Here is a 26,268-nt window from a genome sequence, read left to right as displayed (position 1 = left end):
ATTAAGGTTGAACCACTGTAGTCACGTTGACTATTTTAACAATGACTTTAATACTTTTCTGGACCTGTAAGTGAGATCTTAATTTATCTTAATTTGTGTTCTGAAGATGAACGAATGTCTTACGGGTGTGGAACGACATGAGGGTGAGTAATTAATGACAAATTTAATTTTTGGGTGAACTAACCCTTTAAAGGTTTATAATCGTTACAAATCATCAAATCACATTGTGACTGGTGAAAATGCCAGTCAAAATGTAACAAACCCCAGAGTTGCAGTTAGATATACATTAAATTTACAGCATGCGTGCCTAAAGAGCTTTCACAAATCAACAGTTATATTTAGATGTATTCCCTAAAATAAAGCTAAAAAGAGATGAGCAAATGAGCATGCTATTAAGGAAATGCGGCCAAGGCCCCTGGGGGCCTGATGGAGGAGAGGCATGAACATAAAAGGGGGAGGGAAAATGTGGTCAAAAGTTGTTTTTTTTTTTTTGTTTTTTTTTTTTTCTCCAAGTTAAATAAGATCCCTCATTCAGCAGACGCACAGTAGTGAGGAACACACAGGTTTGTCCTGCACTGGATCTCAAAATTTCTTCAGCGTTCACTTGTTAGCATTAAACTACACACACTTCTACTATGGCTCCCAAAGTGCTGAGCTTCTTCACTGACTTCTTTGTCTATGAAACAGCCAAATCAGTCGTGGTGAAGAGCTGGACTGTTGGAATCATCAACCGTGTCGTCCAGCTGTTAATTATTTTGTATTTCATCTGGTAAGTTTTGATTATTTCCTAGTTGCTAATATTAATTTAACCTAATAATTAATTTTAAATATTAAAATATTGGTTTAAGGGCCAGTAAATGGAGAAAAAGAAATTAGCTTTGAATGCAGTGATGGGCTTGTACTTGATGGTGTTTGAGATTGAAGAGCAGAAAATGTAATTAACCTTTGGAAATGTAAGCAAATGTTTTGAAATATGAAGGTTTGGGACTAATTAATATAACTGTTTTGTTGCATTTGGGTGTAAGTGCACCATTAGTTAATGACTAACAAAAAAGGAAAGAATATCTATCTATCTATCATTCATCATAATCATGATGAATGATTTACATGTATTTAAATAATATGTTGTTCAAATATAATATTATTACATTCATAATATTTCAGTGTATCTTTATGAGTCATTTTGTGTATTTATTTTTTATTATGGCAATAATAATAGGAGTAATTGTTAATTAGCGTGCTTATTATCCATTTACATGCAGTGCTTCCCACACAGACTTTACTTGGGCGGGCCGCCCACGTATAATAACGGCCACCCAAGTATATTTGGAGACAAATTTTTGCTTTTATTATTTTTATCCTCTCATACTTTTATATCAGCGCAAGATAATGAAACCATCCGCGATCGAATAGCTAGTCGTTTCGTACCTACTAGTTATGTGTGCGTCAGAACTGTTTATTTCCGCTGACATTCCCACGGGCGCTGCATTTTGCAAAGTCACAAGGCGGCGCTGTTGCGCGTTCTACGAGCTCACGCAACAGCACTTCAGACTGCTTCAAAGTGATTCTCAATCAGTGAAAAGCGCAGATTTATGCCAAGCGATTGCTAATGAACTCAAGTTGATGAATTATTACAATGTCTATTTCATGGCCTTTATACAAAATGTTTTATACGGTTGTAAGAATTTGAAGGATCAGCCTGCAATAGTACAGACATTTCAAAATAAGAGTCCCAGTGTATTTCGGGCTTGTTAGAGCAGACATCACAATTACGTCACTTGCAGCTGCGCGCGCATAGTGGTTGCAGAAAAATAGCGGTAGCAATTGGAGGAAAATGTGCAAAATCCACAGAATAAGAGAAAAACGTTTTGTTGTGCCTCTGGATGTTGGAATCGGAATGCAAAAAAATATAGTCTTCATTTTTAAAGAAAACCATCGTTGAAAACGTCCTTTACTGCACTGATGACACCTGCAAGGATTAGTCTACTATTAAAACAGGAATTTGATGTAAACAGTAAGTCTACATATTATTACAATATTCACATATGCAGTTCAGAGGACATACATACATAGCAGTTACAGCATGAAATAATATTTAAACCTATAACATTTTACATAGATAACTTTTAAACATAGTCTATAAAATTTTTATTTCACAATTCTGACTTTTTTTCTTGCATTTGCATGTTTATGACTCCCAGTTCGGCTATATAACTCGCAATTGTGAGTTTATTTCACAATTCTGAGGGGAAAAAAGTCAGAATTGCGGGATAAATTGCAATTCAGAAAACGAGTATAACGAGTTACAGGATAACGAGCATATCTCACAATTCTGTTTTTCTTTGTAAGAAATGTGAGATATAAACTCAGGTTTGCGAGAAATAAAAGTCAGAATTGTGAGATATAAACTCGAAATTAACTTTTTTTTATTCTTTTATTTCGTGGCTTCCATAGACTGCTACTGCTCAACTGTCATTTTCTGCAACCAGGTAGGCTCCGCCCATAAAAAACGTCATCGCTGTTTGCAAACACCAAATTGGTCTATAATTAAAAGTCAAGTCAAAAGTCAAAGTAATTAAAAGTTTTTTCTTTTTCTTTTGGGCATTATTGGTATTTTGGTTACACAATAAATTGTATTTAATTTGATTTCCATTTAATTCATAGTAAATTATTGTAGTTTCCCCCACAGGAAGAAAAGACTAAGAACATTATTTGACACATATATTATTCATTTTATAAATTTTACTAGTAAAATCTGTGTCCCATTCACTGAGAGAGAAACTATATGACAGCAAGGAGAACATAGGAAAAGGATAAACATTTAAATGTAATAGTATGCTATGTAATTAAAATTAATTTCAATAAATAAAAATACTGTTAAAAATCACACATTATTTGTTTGTCACATGTAGTAGACCATTTTTGTGCCGTGGGTAATAGGAGGATTTTTCGCCCGGCTACCACCGCAAGTATATTTCAAACCTGTGGGAAGCACTGACTTAATTTTTTAGCCGGAAAATAGTAAAAGTAAAGGGTTAGTTCACCCAAAAATGAAAATTCTGTATTTTCTGTAAATTAAGATATTTTAGATGAAATTTGATGGCTCAGTGAGATTTGCATAGGGAGCAAGAAAAGTTTCAAATGCCCAAAAAAGCTACTAAAGACGTATTTAAAACAGTTGATGTGACTACAGTGGTTCAACCTTAGTATTATGAAGTGATGAGAATATTTTTTGTACACCAAAAAAATAAAATAAAAAAATAACGACTTTATTCAACAATATCTAGTGATGGACGATTTCAAAACACTGCTTCATGAAGCTTCAAAGCTTTACTAATCTTTTGTTTCGAATCAGTGGTTCGGAACATGAATCAAACTGCCAAAGTCACGCCCCCCAGTGGTGAACCACTGAAATTTCGAAACTTTTCGAAACACTTATGACGTAACAAAGCCTCGTTTACTGAAATCACGTGACTTTGGCAGTTTGATAAATGCTCCGAACCACTGATTTGAAATTCATTTTAAACTAACCCTTTAATAATGAACAGGTTCGATCACGTATTTGTTGTTATGTGTGCGTGTTTGTGTTTTCAGTTGGGTGTTTATGCATGAAAAAGGACATCAGCTCCGGGACACTGGGATTGAGTCTGCAGTCATGACCAAAGTGAAGGGCTTGGGCAATTTCTCTAACCGTGTGATGGACGTAGCAGACTATGTAGTTCCATCACAGGTCAGCAAATGTACATTTTGATGACACCCCCCCCCCCCCCCCCTCTCTCTCTTCAAAGTCTTGGTCTGAGGTGAATCTTTCTGCACATTTTTCAGGGTGCTTCAGTGTTCTCTGTCATCACCAAAATGGTCATCACAGCCAATCAGACGCAAGGACGGTGCCCTGAGGTGACACCCAAACTTCAGCTGACTTTCTTATATACTTTACATATGCGACCTTACTTACTCTTTCTTTACTGTTCCTTTGTCTGTCAGACTGACAACAAGTTTAAATGCAGTACTGATGCTCAGTGCATTGAGAAACTTGGCTCACATTTAGGGAATGGTGAGTTTGTTCTCTTTCTGAGGCTGACATCTCTTTCAGGTCTACTAATACTTAAAATAGGCTACTTCAGCGAGTAACTATGTAGCAGAGAAGCATGCTAATACTTTCCTGGTCTTTTTCACAGGTATTATAACAGGCACATGCTTGAACAATAATGTTACAAATGGCACTACAGGATGGTGTGAAATTGAAGGCTGGTGCCCTGCAGAAGATGACAAGATTAACGTGTAAGAACAATGCAACCTTTTGGACTTGTAATTCATATATTGTATACGCAGTGGGAGTTGTCTTGTAATCCAAAATAGATTGGATGAAATATGTTTCCAAGTTTTAATGCTAGACACATTCATTAATCTGCTCACTCTCAGAATGGCAATGAAAGAAGTGGAGAACTTCACCATCTTCATCAAAAACAGCATTCGCTTCCCTCAGTTCAATGTCACTAGGTGAGTTTCTTACCTCTGCACAAGGGTTAAAAACCAGAAGTAAGAAGCTATTTTATTTTAAAATTTATTTTCAGAATTGAATCTAATTTAAATTAGGGCTGTCAATGTTATGGAAGCTTGTTTCTGCCACTGAATAAAAAAAAAATAAAAAAAAAAGATATTCTATAAGATATGCGACTTTTTATCTCACAATTCTAAAAAGATTTTCTCGCAATTGCGAGTTTACATCTCACAATTTTGACTTTTTTTCTCAGAATTGTGTAATAAACTTGCAATTACGAGTTATAAAGTCAGAATTGCCTGATATATAATCGCAATTGTGAGTTATAAATTCAGAATTGAAAGATAGCTACAAACAATTGTGAGTTTTAAAGTCAGAATTGCGAAATATAAACAATTGCAAGTTATAAAGACAATAGCAAAATATAAACAATTGCGAGTTATAAAGACAATAGCAAAATATAAACAATTGCGAGTTATAAAGACAATAGCAAAATATAAACAATTGCGAGTTATAAAGATAGAATAGCGAAATATAAACAATTGCGAGTTATAAAGATAGAATAGCGAAATATAAACAATTGCGAGTTATAAAGACAATAGCAAAATATAAACAATTGCGAGTTATAAAGACAATAGCAAAATATAAACAATTGCGAGTTATAAAGACAATAGCAAAATATAAACAATTGCAAGTTATAAAGAAAGAATGGCAAAATATAAACAATTGTGAGTTATAAAGATAGAATAGCAAAATATAAACAATTGCAAGTTATAAAGTCAGAATAGCAAAATATAAACAATTGCAAGTTATAAAGACAATAGCAAAATATAAACAATTGTGAGTTATAAAGATAGAATAGCAAAATATAAACAATTGCGAGTTATAAAGTCAGAATTGCGAAATATAAACAATTGCAAGTTATAAAGTCAGAATTGCGAAATATAAACAATTGCGAGTTATAAAGAAAGAATAGCAAAATATAAACAATTGTGAGTTATAAAGATAGAATAGCGAAATATAAACAATTGCAAGTTATAAAGACAATAGCAAAATATAAACAATTGCGAGTTATAAAGATAGAATAGCGAAATATAAACAATTGCGAGTTATAAAGACAATAGCAAAATATAAACAATTGCAAGTTATAAAGATAGAATAGCGAAATATAAACAATTGCGAGTTATAAAGACAATAGCAAAATATAAACAATTGCGAGTTATAAAGACAATAGCAAAATATAAACAATTGCGAGTTATAAAGATAGAATAGCGAAATATAAACAATTGCGAGTTATAAAGACAATAGCAAAATATAAACAATTGCGAGTTATAAAGATAGAATAGCGAAATATAAACAATTGCGAGTTATAAAGACAATAGCAAAATATAAACAATTGCGAGTTATAAAGAAAGAATAGCAAAATATAAACAATTGTGAGTTATAAAGATAGAATAGCAAAATATAAACAATTGCAAGTTATAAAGTCAGAATAGCAAAATGTAAACAATTGCAAGTTATAAAGACAATAGCAAAATATAAACAATTGTGAGTTATAAAGATAGAATAGCAAAATATAAACAATTGCGAGTTATAAAGTCAGAATTGCGAAATATAAACAATTGCGAGTTATAAAGTCAGAATTGCGAAATATAAACAATTGCGAGTTATAAAGAAAGAATAGCAAAATATAAACAATTGTGAGTTATAAAGATAGAATAGCAAAATATAAACAATTGTGAGTTATAAAGTCAGAATTGCGAGAAAAAAGTTAGAATTGCGAGTTTATATCTGATATATAACACACAATTGTGAATTTATATCACACAATTCTGACTATAACTCGCAATTACAAGTTTATATCTCACAATTCTGACTTTATTACTCACAATTACGTTATAAATTCAGAATTGCGAGATATATACTCACAATTGCAAGTTATTGTCAGAATTGCAAATTATAAAGTCAGAATTGTGCGATATAAACAATTGTGAGTTATAAAGATAGAATAGCGAAATATAAACAATTGCAAGTTATAAAGATAGAATAGCAAAATCTAAACAATTGAGAGTTATAAAGTCAGAATTGCGAGAAAAAAGTTAGAATTGCGAGTTTATATCTGACATCATAACACGCAATTGCGACTTTATATCACACAATTCTGACTTTATAACTCGCAATTGCAAGTTTATATCACTCAATTCTGAGAAAAAAGTCAGAATTGAGAGATGTAAACTCGTAATTGTGAGGGGGGAAAAAAGTTAGAATTATGAGATAAAAGTCACAATTATTCTTTTTTAAATTCTGTGGCGGAAACAAGCTTCCATACAATGTAGTGCATGAATGTACCTCAATTATTTTTTAAAATGTGATTAAAAAAATGGATTGCAACAAAATGGACTGTGGGAAAAAAATGATTCCCCAGACTTATGTTCAATGATATAAAAATAAACAATATTTTGACTGCATTGGTCATATTCAATGCTTTATTCATCTGCAACAATAATGTAACGTATTTCAATTACCTTGTGATCAATTTAAGGCGATTAATTCAATTACACTGTTCATCAACAGCCCTAAATTTATTGACAGCTGTAAATTTAATTAATCTAGTCCCCCTTTTGAAAGAAAGGAAATTCAAATAGCCCAAATAATAATAATAATATTGCTTCAGATTACTGATGTGCTGTTTCTCTATTACTTTCACAGGGGCAATTTCCCTTCAAGCTTAAACCATTCTTACATTCAGAACTGTACTAATGACCCAGTGAACAATCCGTTCTGTCCAGTCTTCAAAGTGGGAGATATCCTGAGAAGCGTCAATCAAAGTTTGGACAGCATTACTGATAATGTAGGTCAACTCAGCTTTGCCTCTCATCTCTTACTATTTTCAGTTTATCAAAGAGATCCATTTCATCTTTTTGACTGCTGCCGAATTTGTTAAAACAAAAGTTAATACGTCTTGTTTTGATCGCCATTGTGCTACAGTCTGGTTTGTGAGTTGATGAAAGGCTAATTAAATTGAAAGTAGCCATCAGAAATAAGGTACACTGTGGTCATAAAGGCAGCAACAATAGTCAGGTAGGCTGTAGTGTTTAAACAATGCTCAATTGGTACTAAGGAGCCCAGAGTGTGCCAAGAAAACATCCCTCACACAATTACACCACCAGCAGCAGCCTGACCTGTTGATTCAAGGCAGGATGGATCCATGCTTTCATTATGTTTACGCCAAATTCTGACCCTACCATCTGAATGTCGTAGCAGAAATCGAGACTCATCAGACCAGGCACGTTTTTCCAATCTTCTGTTGTTCAATTTTGGTGAGCTCGTGTGAATCGTAGCCTCGGTTTCCTGTTCTTAGCTGACAGGAGTGGCACCGGTGTGTCTTCTGCTGCTGTAGTTCATCTGCTTCAAGGTTCGACATGTTGTGGGTTCAGAGATGCTCTTCTGCAGACCTCGGTTGTAACAAGTGGTTATTTGAGTTATTGTTGCCTTTCTATCAACTCGAACCAGTCTGGCCATTCTCCTCTGACCTCTGGCATCAACAAGGCATTTCCTGCCATAGAACTGTCAAAACAAGTCAAAAATATTGATTTTGGTCGAACTTGAGGTTCTCACAAAAATTAGTTAATTAAGCCCTAATCTAGCGATCCAAATGCTTCAAATAGCAATTTAACATCTAAAGGTATGTTTATTTGTGTTTTCTGAGAGGAGTACCTTTCCTTTGTCCGTGAAAAATCATTATGAAGGTTTTTTTTAATAGATTTTTTTAACATTTTAGAAAATGTGCTCATTGCGACCCATTTTGCCAGCACAGGTCATATATAAACAAGAGCTTTGTTCATCATCGGAAGACAAATTAAGATATTTTTGATAAAATCCAATGGCTCAGTGAGGCCTGCATTGCCAGCAAGATAATCAACACTTTCAGATGCCCAGAAAGCTACTAAAGACGTATTTAAAACAGTTCATGTGACTACAGTGGTTCAACCTTAATGTTATGAAGTGATGAGAATACTTTTTGTGCGCCAAAAAAAACAAAAACAAACAACTTTATGACAATATCTCGTGATAGGTGATTTCAAAACACTGCTTCATGAAGCTTCGAAGCTTTACAAATCTTTTGTTTCGAATCAGTGGTTCGGAGCGTGAATCAAACTGCCAAAGTCACGCCCCCCAGTGGTGAACCATTGGAATTTCGAAACACTTATGACGTAACGAAGCCTCGTTTATTGAAATCACGTGACTTTGTCGCTCCGAATCCCTGATTCGAAACAAAAGATTCGTAAAGCTTCATGAAGCAGTGTTTTGAAATCACCCATCACTAGATATTTTCACAAAGTTGTTATTTTGGGGGGTTTTTGGTGCACAAAAAGTATCGCTTCATAACATTAAAGGTGCTAAAGAGGATCTTTTCGTCGACTGAGAAACCAAAGACTGTTACTGAGTTTTTGAAATGAGCGCATGCGTAAGAACAACCCCCTTCCTTCGAAGGAACGCCTCCCAAAACTCGTAAACACGAGTATTGGAACACGAGTGTTTACCACCGGCATTCGCTGTGTTGTGTTAGTGGATTCATTATGTCGGACTCACCACAGGTAACTCATAATCTGCAGTTGTTACTCCTGTCTCCGGACAAAAACATTGCATGCGGCGCCTGTGGAGTGTGGAAAGTTACTGGAGCGCGCAGCCGCGCTCGTCTCTCACGGCAGTGATTGACAAGCCAGAGGGCCAATCATTTACGCGATGATCGCGTAAACGATTGGCTGATGTTTTTAAGGCCCTACCTCGTGCACAGATGATGTATATTAATATTATTCCTTTCAGTGCACCTAATAAATAGTCTTTTATCAGTTAGTAAAGACAGTTTCAAGTAATATTGCAAAAATGTATAAAACAAAACATCCTCTTTAGCACCTTTAAGTTTGAACCACTGTAGTCACATGAACTGTTTTAAATAAGTCTTTAGGATTTTATGAAAAATATCTTAATTTGTGTTCTGAAGGTGAACGAAGGTCTTACGGGTGTGGAACGACATGAGGGTGAGTAATTAATGACAGAATTTTCAATTTATGTGAACTAACCCTTTAAATTTCAGGGTTTGGCTGACAAAAAAGCTTGGGAACCCCTGGTCTAGTTGCTGGGAATAGAGAAAAGCCTTTAGATCGCCTCCTAAAGGAGAAAGGAAGAATTACAAGGCTGAGCTGTGCTTTGCCACACTGAAAGCAGGCCGAAGCCAGAAAAAAAATGAGATGAAAGAAAATAAATGAAGCACTGGATTTTAAAGGATGAATTAAATACCATCAAACCTGAGCCATGGGGAGGTGTAGATTTCTGGTGAAGGAAAAAGCTTACAGCACCTGGTATTCCCAGGCGGTCTCCCATCCAAGTATTAACCAGGCCCGACCCTGCTTAGCTTCCAAGATCAGGCGTGCTCAGGATGGTATGGCCGTAAGCGAGTGATCAAACCAAGAGCAAGCTATTTAAAGAAGGCACATCGGCAGCACCCATACACAGCTACAGCCCCAAAAAGGACAGAACCCTTTTCCCCTCAAGTGTTTGTGTCTTTTTAATAATTCTATCAAAAAAATCCGCTTTAATTAAAGTGAGCTCAAGTTTGCTGAGCGAGTTTATATTTCGAAATTCTGACTTTATTTATCGCAATTGACCGTTCGCAAAGGCCCGCCTACTTTAGATATTGTTGCTACGTCCGACAAGCCAGGCCGCTCTCACACTGTGAAAAATACATTGCGAAGCAAAGAGGACACTGACAACGCGTCACAGACAAGACAGAGCATGTTACTTTTGATATGAAACAAAGTTTCACGTTTAAATTTTGTCATTTTGAAAGAAATTTAAACATTAAATACCGTTTTGTGGCTCTTTAATGTGTCGTGACAGATCGCTTTAGCGCCTCAGTTCAAGCGGCTCGTGAACCGATCATCTATTCCTACTAATTCATTTAAAGGTGCCCTAGATTATGTTTTTTAAAAGATGTAATATAAGTCTAAGGTGTCCCCTGAAGGTGTCTGTGAAGTTTCAGCTCAAAATACCCCATAGATTTTTTTTTATTATTTTTTTTAACTGCCTATTTTGGGGCATCATTATAAACGCGCCGATTTATGCTGTGGCCCCTTTAAATCCCGTGCTCTCCGCCCACGGAGCTCGTGCTTGCCTTAAACAGTGCCTTAACAAAGTTTACACAGCTAATATAACCCTCAAAATCGATCTTTACAAAGTGTTCGTCATGCATGCGTCGGATTATGTGAGTATTGTATACTGTTGTATTGTTTACTTCTGATTTTGAATGAGTTTGATAGTGCTCCGTGGCTAACGGCTAATGCTACACTGTTGGAGAGATTTATAAAGAATGGAGTTGTGTTTTATGCATTATACAGACTGCAAGTGTTTAAAAAAGAAAATAGCGACGGCTCTCTTGTCTCCGTGAATACAGTAATAACCGATGGTAACTTTAACCACATTTAACAGTACATTAGCAACATGCTATTGCTAACGAAACATTTAGAAAGACAGTTTACAAATATCACTAAAAATATCATGTTATCATGGATCATGTCAGTTATTATTGCTCCATCTGCCATTTTTCGCTATTGTTCTTGCTTGCTTACCTAGTCTGATGATTCGGCTGTGCACATCCAGACGTTAATACTGGCTGCCTTTGTCTAATGCTTTTTATAATGTTGGAAACGTGGGCTGGCATATGCAAATATTGGGGGCGTACACCCTGACTGTTACGTAACAGTCGGTGTTATGTTGAGATTCGCCTGTTCTTCGGAGGTCTTTTAAACAAATGAGATTTATATAAGGAGGAGGAAAGAATGGAGTTTGGGACTCACTGTATGTCATTTCCATGTACTGAACTCTTGTTATTTAACTATGCTGAGATAAATTAAATTTTTCATTCGAGGGCACCTTTAAAGCATCGAATGAACATCAGAAGTAATGTTGTTTCAACCGCGGAAAGACGTCAGTACACACCATTTTTCAAGTTCAAGTCCACCGATGTAAATCTACTAACGCCCCTGACTGCTTTGTCGGACAAAAAGGCAGATTCGGCGTTATGATTGGTTAGATCGCCTGTCAATCAAACTTCTGGGGAAAGGTCAATTCCGAGTGTATGTCTATAACTCGCCATTTCTGAATCTATTTCTCAGAATTATGAGGTATAAATAAAATAGCAATTGCAAGGAAAAAGTCAGAATTGTGAGATAAAATGTCGCAATCCTTAAATTAAAAGTCGCTTTTTTTATTCGTGGCGGAAACAATAAGCTTCCATAGGCCTACTTATTTAGCCTAATAGTAGCCTAGTGTGTAAGAAATAGGTGAAAAGACAGAGCTGGATTCTGTTTAATTCTGTCCTAGAGGGAACAAATAGAGTAATCTGTTTTAAAGGTGCCCTAGATTATGTTTTTAAAAGATGTAATATAAGTCTAAGGTGTCCCCTGAATGTGTCTGTGAAGTTTCAGCTCAAAATACCCCATAGATTTTTTTTTATTAATTTTTTTAACTGGCTATTTTGGGGCATCATTATAAACGCGCCCATTTTATGCTGCGGCCCCTTTAAATCCCGTGCTCTCCGCCCACGGAGCTCGCGCTTGCCTTAAACAGTGCCTTAACAAAGTTTACACAGCTAATATAACCCTCAAAATGGATCTTTACAAAGTGTTTGCATGCCGCATACATGCGTCGGATTATGTGAGTATTGTATACTGTTATATTGTTTTCTTCTGATTCTGAATGAGTTTGAGGCTGTATGTTTTGTGGCTAACGGCTAATGCGACACTGTTGGAGAGATTTATAAAGAATGAAGTTGTGTTTATGCATTATACAGACTGCAAGTGTTTAAAAATGAAAATAGCGACGGCTCTCTTGTTTCCGTGAATACAGTAATAACCGATGGTAACTTTAACCACATTTAACAGTACATTAGCAACATGCTAACGAAACATTTAGAAAGACAGTTTACAAATATCACTAAAAATATCATGTTATCATGGATCATGTCAGTTATTATTGCTCCATCTGCCATTTTTCGCTATTGTTCTTGCTTGCTTACCTAGTCTGATGATTTGGTTGTGCACATCCAGACGTTCTGCCCTTGTCTAATGCCTTTCATAATGTTGGGAACATGGGCTGGCATATGCAAATATTGGGGGCGTACACCCAGACTGTTACGTAACAGTCGGTGTTATGTTGAGATTCGCCTGTTCTTCGGAGGTCTTTTAAACAAATGAGATTTATATAAGAAGGAGGAAAGAATGGAGTTTGAGACTCACTGTATGTCATTTCCATGTACTGAACTCTTGTTATTTAACTATGCCAAGATAAATTCAATTTTTCATTCGAGGGCACCTTTAATGTAGAAACACCTTGTCACATAATAAAATGACTGCCTGTTTTCCTGTTTTTTGTGTGTGTGCCAGGGAGGAGAGATTGGAATTAACATCAATTGGAAGTGTAATCTTGACTATGATGTGGAGAACTGCAAACCCAAGTACTTCTTCACCCGCCTGGATGCTGCTTTTGAGCACAACACAGTCTCTAAAGGATATAACTTCAGGTAGCACATGATCACACATAGGCTATGCACTGTTCTGCAATTCTGCTTTTTTGCAACTGCATCTTCTTTTTCTCTCTTCTAGGTTTGCTAAATACTATCAGTCCGAAGATGGGACTGAGTATCGAACGCTTCATAAAGCTTTTGCTATCCGCTTTGAAATAATAGTGTCTGGCAATGTAGGTAGACTGTATAGCGATATTCGCTATATAAAGCAGCTTACGTGACACATTTGGGCTTTTGTTTGTCTAACTTTGCGTATCTATTTGCAGGCTGGAAAGTTTAACGCTGTGCCGTTTCTGATTAATTTGGTCACAGCTTTCACTTCAGTGGGATTGGTAAGATATGCAAAGATTAATGCTGGCAAAAAACACACGGAGACACATACATATCTGACTGTTGTATATTTTTGCAGGCTACAGTGCTCTGTGACATCATCCTTCTCAACTTTCATAAAGGAGCGGACGAATACAAAGCAAAGAAATTTGAAGAGGTGCCAGATTGTTTATCTGACTTGTTTACTTATATAAGTATGCAGAGGTCAAGTAGAGCGATGTCTTATCTTTCTGTCCTCTTCATGACAGGTGTCAGGCATTGTGTCACAGTCAGGGAACAATATACCCTACCAGGGAAGCCAGGCGTCAATCAAAGCATTGGAGAAGACCACAAATGACTCAGGAACCTTTTCTATTGGACAACAGGAGTGAGTCACGTGGTCCAACAAACCCCTGAGCCTTTTAAATAATTCAGCTACTTATTTCTAGATTCATAATTATTTGTTTCTTCAAGTAATAGTTTAAATATCTTAAATAAATATCTTAAATATCTTGTTTTAAGTCTTTAGAGCTGTTTATGAATTGATATAAAGTCATTCTTCACTCAAACCCAAACCCGCAGAAAACATATACACTACCAGTCAAAGGTCTGTACACACCTGCTCATTTTTTATTCTTATTTTCTGCATTTTAGAATAAAAAATGAATTCTAAACTATATGACTATATAGTAATAACACAAATGCAAGTATGAGAATTACGTAGAACCTAAAAATGTTAAACAATCAAAAACATCTTATTTCTTATCTTATATTTGAGCTTGAAGAGTTTCTGGACACTTGCTGGCTGTTTTACAGTTTTTATCAACATATTGTTTTTTAAAGAAATTCACAATTTTTTACAAATTATATTTGTCTACAGAATTAAATTTTAAGCATTTAAGTCTTTAGAAGATCAAAAGTGAGTATTTTAGTTAAACCTTTGGCTGAGAGTGTACACTTATGAACAATAATTAAAGGGTTAGTTCACCCAAAAATGAAAGTTCTGTCATTTATTAATCACCCTCATGTCGTTTCACACCCGTAAGACCTTTGTTAATCTTCAGAACACAAATTCAGATATTTTTGATAAAATCTGATTGCTCAGTGAGGCCTGCATTGCCAGCAAGATCATTTCCTTTTTCAATGCCCAGAAAGCTACTAAAGACGTATTTAAAACAGTTCATGTGACTACGGTGGTTCAATCTTAATGTTATGAAGCGACGAGAATATTTTTTGTGCGCAAAAAAAGACAAAAAACGACTTTATTCAACAATATCTAGAGATGGGCGATTTCAAAACACTGTTTCATGAAGCTTCAAAGCTTTATTTCAGTAAACGAGGCTTCGTTATGTCATAAGCGTTTCGAAATTTCAATAGTTCACATGACTTTGGCAGTTTGATACGCGCTCCGAACCACTGATTCAAAACACTTCGAAGCTTCATGAAGCAGTGTTTTGAAATCAACCATCACTATTGTTGAATAAAAGTCGCTATTTTGTTTTTTGTTTTGTTTTTTGGCGCACAAAAAGTATTCTCATTGCTTCATAACATTAAAGGTGCTAAAGAGGATGTTTTGTTTTATACATTTTTGCAATATTACTTGAAACAGTCTTTACTAACTGATAAAAGACTATTTATTAGGTGCACTGAAAGGAATAATATTAATATACATCATCTGTGCATGAGGTAGGGCCTTAAAAACATCAGCCAATCGTTTACGCGATCATCGCATAAACGATTGGCCCTCTGGCTTGTCAATCACTGCCGTGACGTTCCTTGTGCGAGACGTAACTCCAGTAACTTTCCACACTCCACAGGCGCCGCATGCAATGTTTTTGTCAGGAGACAGGAGTAACAACTGCAGATTATGAGTTACTGCGGTGAGTCCGACATAATGAATCCACAAACACGACACAGCGAATGCCGGTGGTAAACACTCGTGTTCCAATACTCGTGCACGAGTTTTGGAAGGCGTTCCCTCAAAATGAGCTGTGAAGGAGGGGGGTTGTTCTTACGCATGCGCTCATTTCAAAAACTCACTAACAGTCTTTGGTTTCTCAGTCGACGAAAAGATCCTCTTTAGCACCTTTAAGGTTGAACCACTGTAGTCACATGAACTGTTTTAAATATGTTTTTAGTTTCTTCATGGGCATTGAAAAGGAAATGATCTTGCTGGCTATGCAGGCCTCACTGAGTCATTGGATTTTATCAAAAATATCTTAATTTGTGTTCCGATGATGAACGAAGGTCTTACGGGTGTGGAACGACATGAGGGTAATTATTGACAGAATTTTCATTTTTGGGTGAATTAACCCTTTAAGCAGCAGCAAATGAAATGACAAACAAAGAACAGTAAATTATTTATTAAGTAACATAAAAATGATATGTGAGTATATAAACACTATCCTTTCAGAAAGTGCATTGTGTATTCATGGATATTTTGTGTGTTTAGTGTGAAAGTCAGCTGGACTTTCATTCTATCTGTTGACTTTGAGATTGTAAGTAACATTAATCTTATAAAATGAATCACACAACATCTTTACACATTAACTTGTGAAATATTTCTGATGTTATTTTTATTACATTTCACTTAATTTTTACTGTAAAATTTAATTTAATGGCATATCAGTACGGCACTGGCATATCACATCTCATTAAAATGATTTTGTTTTCAAAATACATGTATTAATGATAATTGTCTGTTATTTGTGCTGTCTCGCTAGTCTTGCAGTCTCTGTTCATGTGAGCTGCAGAATTTCAGGGGTGGAGTCAGATGCAAAGGGACTTAAAATTTGTACTTTGCACTTTTGGGTTTTAAAGACACAATCCACTTAGGCAAAGAAGGCCGGGGAGAAGGTTCCTCTGGGCAGTCATTATCATTCTCATCATTTTCATCTTCATCTTCATCTTCATCATCATACTCTGGCAACGAGCTGGGTGGTAAGATGATGACCTCCTCAGAGAATCGAACGCGTCGAGTATCTTCCATCCTCCTCTGGGAGATGAATAGAAAGAATGACATGATGTATTGTAATTGTGGACATTAATATGATTACAATTGATTCCCTAAATTATATAATGTGTTTACAGTGGATACATAAACTGAATCGCCTTTTGAAAATACCAGCTGTTGGAGGCCTATTCATGCTGGACTATGATCTTCACTATAACTAAACATAAAAGGGATAGTTGACTTGTAAATTAAGATTCTGTCATCATCAATATACCCTCATGTCGCTATAAACCTGTATGACTTTCTTCTGTGAAAAACACTAAAGGTGAATTTCTGAAGATATATTGGCCACTCTCTTCAAAATAATGCCAATGAACTAGGGCTGTCAAGCTCTGAAATTACCATTAATGGATCATAAAAGTGGTCCATATGACTGTTCCAAGTCTTTTTAAGGGTTTACAGCTTGAGAGCATTCATGAGAGAAGCAGTAAAATCATTCTATTAAAACAGATCTTTTCAATTAATTGGATGATCCAAGTCACAATCCATTCTGAATAATTTTACTTACTGACTTGTGGCCGCAGCAGTTAATGCAGGACTGGCAAATTTCTAGTCAATGACTTAAATTTTGGCATGTTCCTCATATAAAGCTATCATATTACATTTTGGAAGATTTGGAATATAGTGCCCAGTACAATTCTTCAACATTCTTCCACCTTTCATGTTCCATCAAAATTACTACATCAAAAGTTTGGGGGTAGTTGTGCTGCTTCATATTTTTGTGGAAACCATGATACATATCTTTTTTTTTTCAGGATTCAGGAAAGTAAAAAAAACAAACAAAAAAACAGCATCTATTTGAAATTATTATAAATGGCTGAATAAATGTTCCCATTTCTTTCTTTTTTTTTTTTAAAAAATATTACTGTCCCCAAACGTTTGAATGGTAATGTACGTGTTTTTTGAAAGTAATGAGGATCGTCCTCAGCAGTGTAGGTTCCTGATGTTACACATCTGTCAAAGAGTTTTTGTAGTGACTCACATCATTGTAGCCTGTGTCACAAGACAACATAAAAATTCAGCACCACCCAACAATTAATTCAACAATGGCACAAAAACCACAAACATCTCAACATAACACGTGTGTCTGTAGTCTGTAATAAACTCACTTTGTTCACACCCAAAATTTTTAAAATTTTAAGGGTTAAATCATTCTTCTGTGTTGAATCAAAATTACACCACAATATTGATCCTAATATTAATAATAATCGGGGTATATATAAGTAAAAGTGACACTTTTATGCTTTTTTCCCGGATGTTACCTTTCATGCAGTGTGTAATATAGCTGTTTGCTTGCCAGAGCAAATGCACTTCCAAAAGATAAGGACTCTCGCTCTAATTGATACGATAAAACTGACACCATTGTTACTGTTTGTATCATTACAGTGCTAAGGAAGCTTCTGGAGCTGAAATTCAGATATGGTAAAGGGCATAACAGTCACAACAGACTGAACCATCTGACCAATTAGAGCAGAGTAGACCGATCACAACAGACTGGGCCATCTGACCAATCAGAGCAGAGTAGACCAATCACAACAGACTGGACAATCTGACCAATCAGAGCAGAGTAGACCAATCACAGCAGACTGGGCCATCTGACCAATCAGAGCAGAGTAGACCAATCACAGCAGATTGGACAATCTGACCAATCAGAGCAGAGTAGACCAATCACAACAGACTGGACAATCTGACCAATCAGAGCAGAGTAGACCAATCACAACAGACTGGGCCATCTGACCAATCAGAGCAGAGTAGACCAATCACAGCAGACTGGACAATCTGACCAATCAGAGCAGAGTAGACCAATCACAACAGACTGGGCCATCTGACCAATCAGAGCAGAGTAGACCAATCACAACAGACTGGACCATCTGACCAATTTAGAGCAGAGTAGACCAATCACAACAGACTGGACACTCTGACCAATCAGAGCAGAGTAGTCCAATCAAAACAGACTGGACAATCTGACCAATCAGAGCAGAGTAGACCAATCACAGCAGACTGGGCCATCTGACCAATCAGAGCAGAGTAGACCAATCACAGCAGACTGGACAATCTGACCAATCAGAGCAGAGTAGACCAATCACAACAGACTGGGCCATCTGACCAATCAGAGCAGAGTAGACCAATCACAACAGACTGGGCCATCTGACCAATCAGAGCAGAGTAGTCCAATCACAACAGACTGGACAATCTGACCAATCAGAGCAGAGTAGACCAATCACAACAGACTGCCATCTGACCAATCAGAGCAGAGTAGACCAATCACAACAGACTGGACCATCTGACTAATCAGAGCAGAGTAGACCAATCACAACAGACTGGACCATCTGACTAATCAGAGCAGAGTAGACCAATCAAACAGACAGACTGGACAATCTGACCAATCAGAGCAGAGTAGACCAATCACAACAGACTGGCCATCTGACCAATCAGAGCAGAGTAGACCAATCACAACAGACTGGACAATCTGACCAATCAGAGCAGAGTAGACCAATCACAACAGACTGGGCCATCTGACCAATCAGAGCAGAGTAGACCAATCACAACAGACTGGACCATCTGACTAATCAGAGCAGAGTAGACCAATCACAACAGACTGGACCATCTGACCAATCAGAGCAGAGTAGACCAATCACAACAGACTGGGCCATCTGACCAATCAGAGCAGAGTAGACCAATCACAACAGACTGGACCATCTGACTAATCAGAGCAGAGTAGACCAATCACAACAGACTGGACCATCTGACTAATCAGAGCAGAGTAGACCAATCAAAACAGACTGGACAATCTGACCAATCAGAGCAGAGTAGACCAATCACAGCAGACTGGGCCATCTGACCAATTTAGAGCAGAGTAGACCAATCACAACAGACTGGACAATCTGACCAATCAGAGCAGAGTAGACCAATCACAACAGACTGCCATCTGACTAATCAGAGCAGAGTAGACCAATCACAACAGACTGGACAATCTGACCAATCAGAGCAGAGTAGACCAATCACAACAGACTGCCATCTGACTAATCAGAGCAGAGTAGACCAATCACAACAGACTGGACATCTGACCAATCAGAGCAGAGTAGACCAATCACAACAGACTGCCATCTGACTAATCAGAGCAGAGTAGACCAATCACAACAGACTGGACAATCTGACCAATCAGAGCAGAGTAGACCAATCACAACAGACTGGACCATCTGACCAATCAGAGCAGAGTAGACCAATCACAACAGACTGGACCATCTGACCAATCAGAGCAGAGTAGACCAATCACAACAGACTGGCCATCTGACCAATCAGAGCAGAGTAGACCAATCACAACAGACTGGACCATCTGACCAATCAGAGCAGAGTAGACCAATCACAACAGACTGGACATCTGACCAATCAGAGCAGAGTAGACCAATCACAACAGACTGGACCATCTGACTAATCAGAGCAGAGTAGACCAATCACAACAGACTGGGCCATCTGACCAATCAGAGCAGAGTAGACCAATCACAGCAGACTGGGCCATCTGACCAATCAGAGCAGAGTAGACCAATCACAACAGACTGGACAATCTGACCAATCAGAGCAGAGTAGACCAATCACAACAGACTGCCATCTGACTAATCAGAGCAGAGTAGACCAATCACAACAGACTGGACAATCTGACCAATCAGAGCAGAGTAGACCAATCACAACAGACTGGACCATCTGACTAATCAGAGCAGAGTAGACCAATCACAACAGACTGGACCATCTGACTAATCAGAGCAGAGTAGACCAATCACAACAGACTGCCATCTGACTAATCAGAGCAGAGTAGACCAATCACAACAGACTGGACCATCTGACTAATCAGAGCAGAGTAGACCAATCACAACAGACTGGACAATCTGACTAATCAGAGCAGAGTAGACCAATCACAACAGACTGGACCATCTGACTAATCAGAGCAGAGTAGACCAATCACAACAGACTGGACAATCTGACCAATCAGAGCAGAGTAGACCAATCACAACAGACTGCCATCTGACTAATCAGAGCAGAGTAGACCAATCACAACAGACTGCCATCTGACCAATCACAGCAGAGTAGACCAATCACACCAGGGCTGCGTTCGGCCCCGACAAAACGTTTTTTTAAACGGAAACGGTGGTGCGTTGAACACCCTGTTCTGATGACGCAAGAGTTGCAACTATGGCAGCTGAGAAGGCCATTCTTTGTGTTCTTCATTCTTTTTGAAGAATTGATACGCTATATTTTTACTATAAAACTCTTACGACAAACATGTCTTCTAATATCTTCAATTGTTGAGTATACTGAAATGCAGCGGACACATTTATAAACGACTTTACTTGGACCCATTGTGCGAGCTGTCTCTTTAATACCGTGTGGTTTATATACATGTTGATGCTGATTGGGCAGACATTTTTGACACACCCACCAAACAAGAGAAAACGTTTCTCAAACCCCATTGCACACCATTTCCAGGAAACATGTCAATCAATCCGAAAACTGTAGCAAAACGTTGCACACCAGTTTGAGCTTGAGCGTGCCCCAGAATGGGCCATCTGACCAATCAGAGCAGAGTAGGTTCTCGGGAAGGAGGGGTTTAGAGAGACCGAATCCTTTATTGAACTGTTTCAGACACTGTGATAAAGGAGTGATGCTGCAATTTACAATATGAGTGTTTTTGACCTTTGATGCATGTAAAACTATTATAGGAGACCTCCAAACCTTTAAAATAGCATAATAAGGGCACTTTAAAACCTGCTTATTGAAATACATATTTTTTTCTGACATATAGTAAACCTACCTTTTTGACTGCAGTCTCCAAAGATACAGAAGACTCTGAGATGGTGTCCATCAGCGAGTTGAGGGAAGACGAGGGTGAGATGCTCTGGGCAGCGACTGAAGTCTGTGTGGCCATGAAAGAGCTGCTGTGATCCTCCTCCTCCATGTCTTGTGATGTGTGTTCAACTGGATCTCTCCTATTTGTCCAGTGCTCTCTTTTACGGCTCAGAGATCCGTGGGATGTTATAGACGATCTGTCCTTTGGCTGAGGGAAATTAAGGAAAAGAAATAAGAAAGAATGAACAAAATTCTTACACATTGCTGATTACTAATATCACAATAAATCAGTATTGTTTCTTAATGATTATACTTTCACCTTAATATACGAAAGGTCCAATAGTGGTATGAAATCCTCCGTCCCACCTTGGTTGGTGTCAGGCACTTGACTAGACATCTGTTGTGAATCGCTTTCCTCAGTTGCCTTTAATTTGTTTGGATCGTGCTGGGAAAACTGTGATTGTTTGTTTGATTGCTCAATGTGGTGAGATTTGTTGAGTTCCAGATAACTGGTTTGATTTCGTAACTGGTTTGTAAACGGGTCAGAAGTTTGTAATTGATTTGTGGTGAGATCAGAAACATGTGATGAAGAAGCACTCATCTGGGATGTCTCGGTTTGGTTGTAAACAGGTTTATCAGAGGCAAAGCTCTCAGAGAACGAAGGTACTAAATGGGAATCGGTTGTGTCGTTGTGAGTCCATTTACTGGTCCGTTCTTCCTCAAGTGGTTGGTTGATATTACTTTGTGGCTCGTTTGATTGGTCCTGCGTTGTGCCGTTAACTGAGAGAAACTGAGCCCACTCTGTCCCGCTGAAGATCTCCTCCATTAAATTAGAAGTAGTGCCAAATGAGAAAAGACTGTCACTGAGAGGAAGGATGTAAGTTAGGAGTTTAGTCATTTGAATGTAAAGCCAAATACAGGATTTAATAGTTGCACCTTTACTCTGAATAACTCTCATATTTTCTTGTATTTTCATTATTTTAGCTCTTACGGGGTCACACATTCTTTCTTGATGAGACAGTGGTTTTACAAGAAATAGAAAGTGATTCATGGATCAGACCCGTGGAATGTTAACTATGTCTGATGCATATTTCTAATGTGGTTACCTCATGTAGCTTAGTGAAGCAGGGCCATCTTCTTCCAGTGCTGTGTTGATCGGTTCATGGTGGATATCTGTAATCTCAGCAGGTGCTGTAGGTGTGTTGTTCACATCAATGGGCACAGATAATGACGAGAGATTACTCTGAATATAAACATAAAGGACATGTGGTTTTAAAATAATTATAGATTTTCTAGGTGCTGAGCAGGGCCTTAAACTAACTTTTTGCCACATCTGCCAATGGTCGTGACTTAAGAAAATTTACCCTCCATAAGTATTTTTACTGACCATTAAACTGTCAGTTATGACACCAGATACCACTAAAAATTCACAATTCTCTATTCCAGCTTCTATAACACAGCTAAAACTATTTTAACATTGAATAAAGTAATCAAATGTAAAATAACACAGGATAGTCTTCACTGTATAAATTAAACATTTGTAAAATTAATCCTTGTTAAAGGGATAGTTCACCCTTCATCTTCTTTCAGAAGAACACAATCGGAGATATATTTAAAAATATCCTTAGTCCCCAAGGTTTATAATGGTTGTGAACGGGGGGCCGCGTTTTGAAGACAAAAAAATGCATCCATCCATAAAAAATGAATCCATATAACTCCAGGGGGTTAATAAAGGCCTTCTGAAGTGAATTCATGCAAGACACATATCCTTAATTAAAACTTTATGAAGTAAAATAATGAGCTTCCGGCGCGACAGCTTTATACATTCGACATACGTCCAAAAAGCGTTAACTTCCCCAACGTAGTACGCAACGCGTTATAGCGTAGGACATAGCGTAGAACGTCATGTCATGTACTATGTCGCTGAAGTTAACAATTTTTGGACATACATCGGATGCGTATGGCTGTCGCACCGGAAGCTCATTATTTTACTTCGCTTCAGAAGACCTTTATTAACCCCCTGGAGTAGTATGGATTCATTTTTTTAATGGATGGATGCTTTTTTTTTGTCTTCAAAATGTGGCCACCCATTCACAGCCATTATAAACCTTGGATATATATAGAGATATATTTTTAAATATATCTCGGATTGTGTTTGTCTGAAAGAAGATAGTCATATACACCTAGAACGGCTTGAGGGTGAGTAAATCATGGGATAATTTTAATTTTTGGGTGAACTATCCCCTTAAAGTTACATAAGTTATTCAGTCAAGAGCAGTGAATGATTTTTTTCTTTGTCCTTTGTTGTTTGATTAACATTAAAAATACAGACAGCAGCAAAAATATTAGGCTGCTGTCACTTTAAGACCTAATGCATGGATCTAATACACTGATACTGGTACACATCTTTTTCTACTGTTTATGTTCACTTAAGAAATAAATGACTATATTTAGGATATTCGCTGAGACAGACATTTTTTTTTTTTTAAATTGTGCAAATTTTGTCTGTTCAAGCGCAAGAAGACGTAAAAGAGAGCTCAATTCAGTATTTGCGTGCTGTCTGAAACACAGCTTTCTGGGCGCGCGCTTCGGATGTGTGTGCACAAAACTTTTGACACAGTGCACGAGTACCAAATTGAGTTCCCTTTTGCGTCTTCTTGCGCTTGAATATTTAAATTGCCAGAGCTTAAACTCTTGTGACGATGCAGCGCTGGCCTGTCACCTGTCCCGAGCACCATTCACGTTTGTTTACATTCATGTTCTCACAACATTGCATTGTTAGAACTCATAAAAATATTACCGGCCAACTGATCATTCGCATGATTGGTGTTTTTAGCACATTGTTATGCAGTTACTAGGTGGTTGCCACAATTTCATAATTTTCAGAACAGTGCAGTATCCAAACAGACGCTAAGTGGTTCTGTTTTGCTTTTGTTTTTTTCCCCCAATTTATCATTTTTTAATTTATTTTTAACTAAAAATGAAAACAAAACTGAAAAACAAAGTATCCCAAATTACAATCCCAATAACAGCCATGACTTCTATATCAGGTTACTTTAAAAACGTTGCAGTGTTTTGTTCAGTGTAGTTATATTGATGCCTAAGCATCACTAATAGACAAAGAACTGGTACAAAGCTGGCTTTGACAGTATTAAATCAAATGGACACAAATACTCACTTGTACTTCATTCTGTTTTGGTCTTTCTCCATCACCTCTTTGTCTGGTCATTGTGCTTCTGTGTCTCTCTCTCCATCTCTCTTTCACATTCTGAGCCCACCTTTTAGCCTCCCCCCACTTCTTTCTACTTGACTTTGTCGATTTTTCTGATTGCTCGTGAAGTCTGATGCCTTCAACTTTCTCATTCACAGCAACCCAGCTCCATGCGCCACTTTGACCCTTGTCCTCTGGTTTTTCCACTACTGAAGATGATGATGTCAATGTTGATGCTAAAAGGTCAGGGGGATTTTCGACAGATTCTTTTTTGAATAATGATGGCACATCTGAGTTGGTCTCCTCTTCCAGAGAAAATTGTTTCATTTCTGGCCTTGACATCTGATCGTCTCCAACCCAGGAAGTGACATCATCTGTAACCCAAATTAACGGTGGCCGTTTTGGTTTAGTAGAGAATCCCGAGTTGTGTTTACTGATCCTTCTGACAGGTTGCTTAGCATAAGGAGTCAATGCACCCCCAAATTGAGAAGACTGTTGAGTCCAAGGATTCTCCCACTTTTTTTGCTCTTTACTTTTGGAAGAAAATCCAAACTGATAAACTGTTCTTTTAGATGAATCCTCCACTGTTTCAGATGGACTACATGTTTTCATATCAGCGGGTGAGCTACTGTTGGTCTCAGCGTTCAGCCGTAATTTCTGAAGCATAGATTCCAGTAAGGAATGAGTGTCTGAGACAGGGTTTAACTCCGCCATTTGGCTCTATGTTACCACATGCGCACACATGAGTAGAGACGGCTCACAGACAGTGGGTAGATGTACACAATAAAGCAGACTCACTCTAGACGCTCAACTTTCACCCATGCTGGTTACAGGTAGAGCTGTACAATTCCACAAATCCTTCATTTATATCCTCATGTTAGTCCATACAAGTATTTATTTCCATCATTCATTCAGTTCCCCTTGTTTTCCAACCCTCCCGTGAGCTCTCTATCTTTTTCTCGATTTCTGAAAAGTTGCAGAGGGAAGAAGTGTTATGAAGAATAGTTCAAAAAGAGAGAAAGAGGTGTGTCCAACACCCAGATGGACAGGTAAGACAAGTGTGTCAGGATGAAACATTTTGTATTTTTGTCACTCCCTCTGACCAGCTGCTGAATGACTGAGACACTGTGTCTTAAAGAACCTTGAGAACATTATCATGTCTTGATATGAAGTCACTGCTTCAGCAAGAGGAGGAATTTTATTTAATTGGTCACCGATTTCCAAGTAGCCAACATACTCTCGAATGCAAAATCACAGTTTTTATGAGTAGTAATTATTGTATTTTGGTAGATTGCTGTAGAACTATAAATATTTACATTTCAATAAAGTAAAACACAGTACATTATATGGTTACAATGCATTGCAATGACTATGGTCATATAAATAAAACTATAAACCTATAAAACCTATGTAGAATAATCCAACTTTTTGAGTTAAATACTTTAATGACAGACTAACAGGGTGTCAAACTAAATTTTGTTGGGGGGAAAAAGAAAATATGCATCAAACAAAAATACAGTTATGTTAACTTCCACTGAAATACACCCTAGCTCTGGCTGTAAAGGAAATAGTTTCGTACACTATGCAATATGTGCTTTAAAAAAGTTTTCTTTTGTACTATGAACTGGTGTTATTGTGAAAGTGAAAATGCACTTCTGTTTTTATCAACCTGCTTTTTTATATATATATTTAAACCTTTTTCTTACGCATTTTATGCAGTTCATCTCATGATGGAAAGTTCTATTTGTTGGGCGCTTTATTATGACGCAAACACTTCTTATCTGATGCCTCACGCTGATTGGCTAGAG

General features: G+C 37.3%; 2 protein-coding genes and 1 pseudogene across 2 annotated transcripts; 1 reads left to right on the top strand and 2 right to left on the bottom strand.

Annotated features, from left to right (window-relative positions):
* The first annotated feature begins 316 nt into the window (after positions 1–316).
* p2rx3a (purinergic receptor P2X, ligand-gated ion channel, 3a) lies at positions 317–13,915 on the top strand. Its single transcript, XM_048177109.1, has 12 exons — positions 317–769; positions 3,595–3,730; positions 3,826–3,897; positions 3,985–4,054; positions 4,179–4,281; positions 4,423–4,500; positions 7,211–7,352; positions 12,946–13,082; positions 13,165–13,258; positions 13,352–13,417; positions 13,495–13,572; positions 13,664–13,915. The coding sequence occupies exons 1-12, from the start codon at positions 636–638 to the stop codon at positions 13,784–13,786; spliced, it is 1,233 nt and encodes a 410-aa protein (XP_048033066.1). The 5' UTR covers positions 317–635; the 3' UTR covers positions 13,787–13,915.
* LOC125259494 lies at positions 9,850–9,958 on the bottom strand (annotated as a pseudogene).
* A 1,827-nt stretch (positions 13,916–15,742) lies between the features above and the next one.
* On the bottom strand, positions 15,743–26,225 carry zgc:113229 (uncharacterized protein LOC550612 homolog). The gene is made up of 6 exons (XM_048176264.1): positions 26,167–26,225; positions 24,428–25,426; positions 22,356–22,492; positions 21,569–22,112; positions 21,215–21,457; positions 15,743–16,389 (listed from the first exon to the last, which is right to left on the bottom strand). The coding sequence occupies exons 2-6, from the start codon at positions 25,172–25,174 to the stop codon at positions 16,180–16,182; spliced, it is 1,881 nt and encodes a 626-aa protein (XP_048032221.1). The 5' UTR covers positions 25,175–25,426; positions 26,167–26,225; the 3' UTR covers positions 15,743–16,179.
* Positions 26,226–26,268: the final 43 nt, after the last annotated feature.

Source organism: Megalobrama amblycephala, linkage group LG23 (genome assembly GCF_018812025.1).
Source record: "Megalobrama amblycephala isolate DHTTF-2021 linkage group LG23, ASM1881202v1, whole genome shotgun sequence".
NCBI lineage: Eukaryota > Metazoa > Chordata > Actinopteri > Cypriniformes > Xenocyprididae > Megalobrama > Megalobrama amblycephala.
Note: the sequence above shows the minus strand (reverse complement) of the source record. Positions and strands in the feature narration are given on the sequence as shown.